Consider the following 10331-nt stretch of genomic DNA (forward strand, 5'->3'; position numbering starts at 1 on the left):
TGCTAATATTTAGTCAAAGCTTCCAATGCAGTAGAAAGGTAAAATCATCAAGTTTGGAGATGTAAAATCTAAGACAATAGATAATAAAATTGTTGAATAGATTTTTTAGCTACTGTCAAATGTACAAAAAGTTATATAAAATGATAGATATGTTAATTTGCTTCAATATATAACCACTTTACCACCTATATGTATCCTATAATATCCTGTTGTAAATCTTGAATACACTGTAAGGATTCTGGCTGTGGAAATGTACAAGGCAGCATTCATCTGGTGAGGAAACTCCTGGGGGGAAACAGGTGCCCCGTTTTCCACACTTGGAATATTCTGCAGTTTTTCCTAGGAACTACTAAGATAACTAATACATGTGCAATGCCTAGCTCCTATGATAATGCCCTGCATGAGGAGGATCTGTGCTAGAGTCTTATTAGCTTTGACCTTGATCTCAGGTGCTCAGCTTGTGGGAATAAAGGAATTCTGTTGTTGGACAACCACAATGTCACACCAAGCTCTGCTGAGCCTGAACCTTTCCACATAACAGAAACTTTAAACAATGGGCTTTCTTGAGAGCTACACAAAGCTCCTTATATTTCACATTACAACTGCAGTATGTAACTGAGAGAGAAGCAGCATAATGTTGCTAACTCTGTAACCTGCCTAATGCCACAATGAACAATAATGTGCTACTGATGCCAGTGACCTAATGTAACCTATTGATATAAATAAAGCTGGCAGCTCAGGCGAGCAGCTTTTGCTTTGCCTCTGCACCTTGCCTCTGTCTCCTTTTGCTTTCCTTACAACATACACAGCAAAATTAACTAAAAGAAACATGTTATTTCTTTCTACTTATGTGTGTCTTTCTTTCTTGATGAAGTTCTATTGTTTTGAGATGATTAAATTTATTCCTATGCATTTAGCTTTTATTGCTATCTTATAATTCTTTCTGGTATATGTGAGAAAATTTTTATATCTACATTTTAACTACCATATTGAAAACTTACTACTATATTACAATAATTTGGATTAATGGTCTATTTACTTATAGCTTGCTACAGAGATTTCTGTTTGAAAGTCTTCCATGTGCTGTCTGTGTTGTGCCAGAGCATGTGTGTTTCAAGAATCCTGGGTCAGTGCTCATCTTCTGTGAACTGTTTATGGAGACCCTCTGAAGAAGCTTAGTTGAAATCTTTTTTATCTTTCTTTCTTTGTTTCTAATTTTTTTTTTTTTTTTTTTTTTGGTAATGGGGATTGAGCTCAGGGGCACTCAACTACCGAGCCACATCCCCAGCCCTATTTCACTTTTTATTTAGAGACAGGGTCTTACTGAGTTGCTTAGTGCCTTGCTTTTGCTGAAGCTGGCTTTGAATTTGTGTTCCTCCTGCCTCAGCCTCCTGAGCCACTGGGATTATAGGTACATGCCACTAAGCCTAGCTAGTTGAAATAACTTACCTGGCATGATCCCTGTACAAAATTTGGCATGAGAGTGTCAAAATATTGATTGTGGAAATGGATACTTCTTGACTGACAGAAGTACAGTTGTGACCCTCCATTGAGTGAGAAGTGTAATGAAGCTGAATACTATAAGGAGAAATTAATTATACCTTATAGTTGATGGACCACCTGGTAGAAAAATATTGGTGTTTGAGAGCAGAACAGTTGTACTGTATGTGGTATCAGATTTAAGGGAGATTCCAGTACAAATCTGAGAATACTTCAACCAATCTAGACAAGAGTAACATTATTTTGAGAAGAGGATAAGCTTTGGCTACTGTATCACCAAGTAGGGATGACAGGCATTGGTTTATTGTTGGCATTTTGTTGAGTAGTATCTTTAGGAAATGGCCTTGTCCTTTTTAGTAGTTCACCTGTTTATTTATTTATTATATCTTTTCATGTTTTTTATTGGTGCATTATAGTTGTACATGATGATGAGATTTGTTGTTACATATTTGTACATGTGCACAATATAACATTATAATTTGACCAATGTAATTCCCTAGCCCTTCCATCATTCCTCTCCTCATTACCACCCCTGGTCCTTTTCCTTGAATTGATCTCCCTTTGATTTGCACAAGATCCCCACCCTTTACCTGTGTCTCCATTTTTCCTTTCCAGCTTCCACATATGAAGGAAAACAAGTAACACTTGACTTTGAGTCTGGCTTATTTCACTTACTATAATGCTCTCAAGTTCCATCTATTTTCCTGCAAAAGACATAATTTCATTTTCCTTATGTATTAATAAAACTCCATTGTGTGTATGTATATATACCACGTTTTCTTTACCCATTTATTTATTGATGGACACCTAGGCTGCAGGTTCAATAGTTGTTAAATTAAGAAGGGAGTCTGGGTTGGTGAGATTGCCAGTCACACACATAGCAGTTAGACATGACTTCCTTTCCTGTTCTGGGGCAGCAGCAGCTTGGAGCTCAGTAGTACCTCCCTCACCCTGTCAGCCTGCCCACCCAGTACAGAGCCCTGAAGTCAAAGAAAAATTTCTTTTCAAGGAAGAAGGCAAACATGGTGCTGGCCAGACTGCTGAAACTGGTCATGGTGTCCATGTGGCTGGGTAGGAATGGTTCCTGTGGAAGGGGCCTTTTTTGTGACCTAGAGATTGGGGGTCAGGATAGCCTTAAAGGGACTTTGGGAGGGATGGTTAACAGTGTGTAAAAGTGCACCTTTATTTGTCCCAAGAACTTGTCCCTCAACTTTCTGATTCTTTCCTTTTTCCTTCAGGATCCAGTTTTGCCCAGAAGGTGACTCAAGCCCAGCCAGCCATGTGGGTGCAGGAGAAGGAAGCTGTGAGCCTGCTCTGCTCCTATGATACCAGTGCTGGAAGTTATGATCTCCTCTGGTACAAGCAGCCCAGCAGTGGGGAGATGGTCTTCCTCATCCTTCAGAACTCTTACAGCCAGCAAAATGCCACAAAAGGTCGCTACTCAGTGAATTTGCAGAAGGCAAGCAAATCCATCCAGCTTGTCATCTCAGCCTCACAGCTGGGGGACTCAGCGGTGTATTTCTGTGCACTGAGAGATAGATAGCACAGTGAGAGGACTGTTGGAGGCAGTTGTACAAAAACCCAGGGTCTGCCTGAGACAGCCACCTGTTGTAGGGACCAAGGCAGGTAATGCCACTTCAGACAGGAAGTGGCCAGGGTTGTGGTGGCTCCTGTCTGGGGTTGGAGGGAAAATACTTATTCTGAGGAAATTCTGCTCTCTTTGTTTCATTCAATAATACTCTCAGCAAATAGTTTATAGTAAATTTTATTGCCTTTTACAGCAAATCACTCTTTAGCAGTACACTTTGAAGAAATTCTTACACATTTATTTTTCAATATAAATATTGTTTTATTTCATTTTCTTTGTGTTCAATAACTCTCCATTAAAACAAGTGAAAAAGCAAATAAAACAAAAAACTTGTTGAAAGCAAAATGAGGAATTGCTTTAACGAATACATTAACATATGAAGTATCAACTTATTAGTTATTTTTTTAATTCAGAAAAAGGCTAATTTCTCAATTCATAAAGGACTTTTATGTTCCTCAAATATTTTGAAGTCTCTTATCTGTATCTTCAATTGAATTTATCTAAATTTATTCCTACATATTCAGTTTCAACTGAATTTTTTATATATTATTTTTTGCTGATATCCCAAGTACAAACAATGCTTATTTAAAAAAATCACATTGGTTTTATAGCTAAGTGTTTCTAAATTTTAAAGTTGCCATGTAAACTTACTACCTAAATTATTATATTTTATTTTATAAGGCTATATTTACCATATTCTGACACATGAAGTGATAGAATAACCAAATAATAACTCTTGAATTAAGCTCAAGATGCTCTTGATACTTGGTGAGTAACATATTTTTTTAAAATTTGGACTCTTTCTTCTATGATGTCAGAAAAGCTTTTAATCATGAACTTATCTAAGAGCTGTATCTCATGGTGAACACAGGTCTCTTTCTTCCCCCCAGATTGGATCCATGGAGACTCAGTGACCTTTTTAGAAGGGGGTTTTCTGAATATAAACTGCACTTACTCAGCCTCAAATTACCCTACTCTTTTCTGGTATATTCAATACCCTGGAGAAGGTCCACAACCCCTACTGAAAGCTGTGAAGGCCAATGATAAGGGAATTGAGAAAGGTTTTGAAGCCACATACAAGAGAGAAACTACCTCCTTCCATTTGGAGAAAACTTCTGTCCAAGAATCAGACTTGGCTATGTACTACTGTGCTCTAGGTGACACAGTGTCAGAAACTGAGGTGGAGCTGAATGCAAACTCTGGCAAACTGAGGGGCCTGGGTGCTAAGCATCTGCCTCTGATATCTCTTTGGTTTAAGGACCAGAAACTGGTCTACTATTGTAGCCACCCATGAAGCACTGCTATAAAAGTCTTCCAACCCAACCCTAAGAACACAGTAGGAGAATATGAAGCAAATTTACTTCACATAAGATTCTTCAAAGGTTAGAGTGGAAACTGTCACCATACTTCTTCAACTACTCCTGAAACTTGTGATTTTAAAAGCATAAAACCTCAAGGTGAGTGAAATAATATATATGTCCATCTTTGCATATAATTTTATCCCCTGACCTTGTCTCAGATCCTGCAAGAAAATATTGTTTAGAAAAATATTTGTGGTTTCTGAGAGTGTGAATGCTTAATGTGTCCATGAGAAGCTCATGATTTCTGAAGAAAGTTTTAGCCTAAGAAATAGTAAAAATTTAAAGAAAGAAAAGAATGTAAAGAGTGAAGGGGGACTGGGAGTCCCACATTTGAAAAGATAAGATGAACATTTTTTAAATTCCTTTGGGGAATGTATATGCATACATGCATGGGGAGTTCTCCAAAAAGATTACCATTGACCAAAAACTGTAGAGATATCTCTTTCCATAATTTCTCAGCAATCTTCCTTTCTATCATTAAGATAGTACCTGAGATAGATTGGAAGTGTCCAGGATCTGGAGTATAAAAATTCTACTGGGATAAAATTCTTTCACTGTAGTTTGGTGGGGATCCCAACTTCCCCTGTATCTTTGCACCATTTCTCAGAAGGGGAGGAGTAACTAAATGGAGTGGGAGATGGTGGCCAGGGCTATAAGAAAGGAAGGATGGCAAAAAAGAAGAATCTTTGGATTTAATTGCAGAAGACCTGGTATCTTTGTAAATATTGGAGATTTCCTTTTGGGTTGCTATTGTAGGTAGTTAATATATATCAGTTTATTGACCCATTATGTGTGCATTTTGCTTGTGGGAATTGTTCTTGAGCACAATAAATGAGAGTGAGGGGATGCTGTCCATTATTTTCTGTCTCAGAGTCTGCAGAAGAATGCCACTTGGCAGATTGGTTTCTTTAAAACTGGTGACAATAACATTGTCATTGTTGTGAGGAAGGTCACTCAGAAAAATACACCAAGTCCCAGTTTTGTCCAAATTGAAGAGCCAGCTGGTGACTGCTCCCTGCAGGACCATAAGTGTCTCTGCAAGGAACAGACCCACACCTGAGCATTTTAGGATATTTAAAGGCAAAACCCACATCTGGGTTGACATAGCTGTCAGCAAGCAACTATGTCAATAAACTGATGTACAGAAGCTGGATTGGGCAGGTAGTGAGACAATGCGATGGGTACATTGGTATTTCCCACAGGACTTTCCAGGTTGGCATAGCAGCGAGCAAGCAAGCAGAAGGGATGTGGGTCAAAATGACTCTAATTGAGTACAAGTTAGAGAATGGTTACTAATGTCTAGACAGGCAATCTCTGACAAGGGACATTGTCCAAGAAAAATGAAAAACAAAAAGAACAATTTTACATTGTATAAGAATTGCTATTTTGTGTTCCCAAGTATGTTATGTTCGGCAACTATTAATTAATGAGTACAGTGGTGGGGCTTCCCCACAGGAGAATATCATTTATTAATGATATGGAGTCTCAGGGTAAAATGGAGTCTGTTTGGTCATTGCCCATATAGTCTGGCCCATAACATCATTGTCATTAAAGTAACATTGTCTATAAATCTTTCATTTTTCATTATTATCCATTTTAGGCTTCCCTTTTATCTTTTTACACCCCCCCCCCAGAGGCCCATCTTTAGATCTTATTAGATAGTTGATCAATAACTACTCATACAACATAAATAATTTATGTTCATAGGATAAAACAACTTTAAATAGGTCAAATAATATACAGAAAAACTAATTTATTTTGTGAAGTATGGTAGATTGCACATGTGTCCACCTCTGTCTCTCTGAAACTCCAACAAGAGGGTATTTCAAGAGGCAAAATTCCATGATCATGAAGACAATGGAAAAAAAGAACATTTGCAGATGAAATTCCAGAAATATCTGAAAAGTTGAAGCAAAATGTAAATCTAACAGACTTCAAAGAGCTGAGAAATGTGAAACCAAATCTTGCAGAAGAGGAATCTAGGAAGAAGACTTCCAGGCCCACAGTTTTGCTTGGCCCAGGAACTGGAGACAACAGTGACTTTCCTTTTGAATACTGGAAGATGAGGATGCTTGGAGAGGTGTCTGGCTTTTAAATAGGAGAACTGGTTAAAGGAATTTGTAAGTAGCACTTCAACCACCATACCCTTCATTACTTTCTACAACAATGACTTACAATCATCAACTATTACAAAAGACCATATATTTACTCACTGGAAATAGCCTCTGATTTTTGAGACAACAGATAAATCTGTTTGGTGTAACACCAAATAAATCTAGGGTGGGGTGAATTGGCAAGTTGAAAATAGGCGAATTTCATAAATTTCTGTATACTGAGTGTGAGACCTTTGGCTTCTGTTACATTCAGCTTTTATTTGGCTTCCACTAAATGAATGTGTGGCAAGAGAGTAATTATTAGAGTATTCACTTCTTTAAAACTGGTGACAGTCACAGCTACTTGGGAGACTGAGGCAAGAGGACTGTGAGTTTGAGGCCAGCTTGCAAAACTTATGAGACCATTTTTCAAGATAAAAATAGAAAGGACTCAGTGCTAGAGTTTGAACCATGGCCTGCCTGGGGAGGGAATTATTAACCCTAGAGTTGTGGGCCTGTTGGAAGTAGAAGCCTGAAAAAGTAGTTTTAAGGAATAAAAACAAAGGACAAGAAATTCATTGAAAGTGTGGGCTTTATGGGTGGAAGAGACCTGATGGGTCTGATCTTAACAAAGGGAAAAAAGCCCTCAAATGCTTTATTTATAGTGAAAGACACCAAAGGAATTTATTGTGAGGAGTGGTTCTTCAAGGTAAATAAGAGGTGGGAGGATGTGTGGAAGTTGCCCTGATCAGGGACTTATCACTTGTGCAGTAATTCTTCATCCTCCAGGCAGCTGGTGCCACAAGGCTGGTTAGGGCACTGGTAACTCTCTCTACCTCTGGGGGGTTGCCTTTGAAACTAGGGCTGTCTGAGCCAATAAATTCTGCAGTATCACAGAATTCTCTTTGAGTAGGACATTTGAGAAGTCAAGGAAGTTGTCTCAAATCAATAAGATAATCCTGAGTGTTCTCTGAGGCGCTCACCTCTGCTTAGAGACGGCTCAGACACGCTCACAGTTTATCCATGGTTTCCAATACTAGGGTGCTTGATGAGCATGTGCAAGGCCCTGGGTTCAATCTTCAATAATAAACACACAAACAAACAAACAAACAGGTGGCAAAATAGCTTTTTGTTAGTCTAGCAAACTCATAAACTTTAATTGGCTTTCTAGTCCCAATGTAAAAACAGGCCATCAGGGATAATAACTAGTGTGTTCATGATCCTATATCTAGAAGACCACAAAAACTCCACCAGAAGACTTCTAGAGCTGAAAAATAAATTCAGCAAAATAACAGAAAACAAGGTCAATTAAAAAAAAAACAGTAACTTTGCTAGCTCCAATAATAAATCTATTGAGAAAGAAATCAGGAAAACTCTCCCATTTTCAATAACTTCACACCCAGAAATACTTAGGAATAAATCTAACCAAGGAGTGAAAAATCTCTACAATGAAAAATATAGAATGCTGAAGAAAGAAATTGAAGGAGATCTTAAAAGACGGAAAGACCTCCCATGTTCATTGATAGGCGAAATTAATATTGTCAAAATGGCCACACTACCAAGAGAGATATACAGATTCAATGCATCAAAATACAAATGAAAAATACCAATGAAATTTCTCAAAGAACTAGGAAAAATGGTATTGAAATTCATTTGGAGAATAAAAGATCTAGAACAGCCAACACAATACTGATCAAGAAGAGCAATGTCAGAGGCATCACACTACCTGATCTCCAATTACACTACAGAGCTATATAGTAACCCAAATAGCATGGTATTGGCTGGCATCAAAACAGAAATGAAAACCAATAGAATAGAATAGAAGACACAGAGACTATCACACATAGATACAATTATTTGATATTTGACAAAGGTACCAAAAAATACCTTGGTGAAAAAATAGCCTTTTAAACAAATGGTGCTGGGAAACTGGATATCCATATGTGTTGGGAGCTGCCTTTAAGTCCTGATGCACTGGGTTCTGAACAGTTATTGCTTGCAGTCTGGCATGAGAGTGCTAGGTCACAGTAATTTGGGTATTACCCCAACTAGGATAACGAGGCATGGCTCCAGGAGTAGGCATCACCCACTGGAGTTGAGTTACACTCACCTGTTACTTTGTAATCCTACCCATTTGCCCTTTCTGGGATAGAATATTTCATGGAACTTCCCCTGGTGAGTCCCCTATATAAGAATAAAGAATTCCAGTGGCTCTCTCTTTTTCCATGGACCCTTAAGGTCAGAGAGCCATCACAGATTTTTAAAAGGTCTTTCTGTTTTTTTTTTTTTTTTTTTGTGTGTGTGTGTGCTTTCTTTGTCATTTTAATGTTATTGGAAAAGTCAGATTCTGTGAACCAAGCATTAGGTCACCAGCTAGGATAGATGGCAATACATTTGTAGATGAATGAAACTAGATCCCTTTCACCTTGCACAAAAGTTAAATCCAAGTAAATAAAAGACATAGGAATTCAATCAAAAACCTTGCAAATGCTAGATGAAAACAGGCTTAATACTCCAATAATATTGGCATAGGAAATTCCTTATCATGACTTCAAAGTGCAAGAAATAAAATCAAGAATCACTAAGTGGGATGGCATCAAATTAAAAGCTTCTGAAAAGAAAATAAGAGCATAAAAAGATAACCTATAAAATGGGCAAAAATATTTTCCAGATACTTCTCCAACAGGATTAATACCAAAAAAGAGAGAAAGAAAGAAAAGAAAAGAAAGAAAGAAAGAAAGAAAACAAAAACCTAATACCAAAACAACTCAGATAAACCAATCAATAAATGGGCAAAAGAAATAGACATTTCTCAGAATAAGAAACACAATGGCCAACAAATACATGAAAAAAATGTTCAACATCCTGAAAATCAAGTAAATGAAAATCAAAACTACATTGAGATTTCATCTCATTCTAGTTAGGATGGCAATCATTAAGAATATAAATAACAATAAACTCTGGCAAAGATAGATGTGGGGGGAAAGTACATTCATACAATGTTGATGAGACTGCAAATTAGTATAACCACTTTGGAAACCAGTATGGAGATTCCTCATAAAACTAGAAATGGAACCAGCATAGGACCTATCTATCCACCTCCTTGGTATTTATGTATAATAGCTTAATCAAGGACTGAGATTGTGGCTCAGTGGTAGAGTGCTTGCCTAGCATGCATGAGGCACTGGGTTTGATCCTCAGCACCACATAAATATAAAATAAAGATATTGTGTCCACCTAAAACTAAAAAAATAAATATTTTTTTTTTCTAAAAAAACTTAATTGGAGTACTATAGCTCTACAGGCACATCAATATTTATAGTAGTGTAGTTTTCCAATACCGAGTTATGGAACCAGTACAGGTGTCTGTCAACAGATGAAGGGATAAAGAATATGTGATATATATACACAATGGAGTTTAAAGCTCAGCCATGAAGAGGAGTTAAATTATTTCATTTCTAAGTCAATGGAACTGGAGACCATAATGCTAAGTGAAATAAGCTGGATTCAGAAAGTTAAGGGTTGAATGTTTTCTTTCAGTGTGAAAGCTAGAGTGAAATAAGGAAAAAAAAAGAAAAGCAGGGGGATCCTAGGAAAATAGAAATGATGTCAGTGGAGTAGGGGAAGGAGTTTGAGGGTGGCAGAGAAATAATAGGTAAAGGGAGAAAACATGGAATAAAATTGACCAAAATATGCTATGTGTGTACATGAGCATACCACAATGAATTTCACTTTTATGTGTATATATAAATCACCAAATAAGAAAAAAACAAATAAACCAAGCAAGAC

General features: G+C 37.4%; 1 gene segment (V, D, J or C); it reads left to right on the forward strand.

Moving 5' to 3' along the window:
- The first annotated feature begins 2522 nt into the window (after positions 1-2522).
- LOC114080990 (T cell receptor alpha variable 14/delta variable 4-like) lies at positions 2523-3043 on the forward strand. The segment is given in 2 exon segments: positions 2523-2571; positions 2739-3043. Coding segments are annotated over 2 exon segments (354 nt in total).
- Positions 3044-10331: the final 7288 nt, after the last annotated feature.

This window comes from Marmota flaviventris, chromosome 2 (assembly GCF_047511675.1).
Source record: "Marmota flaviventris isolate mMarFla1 chromosome 2, mMarFla1.hap1, whole genome shotgun sequence".
Lineage (NCBI taxonomy): Eukaryota > Metazoa > Chordata > Mammalia > Rodentia > Sciuridae > Marmota > Marmota flaviventris.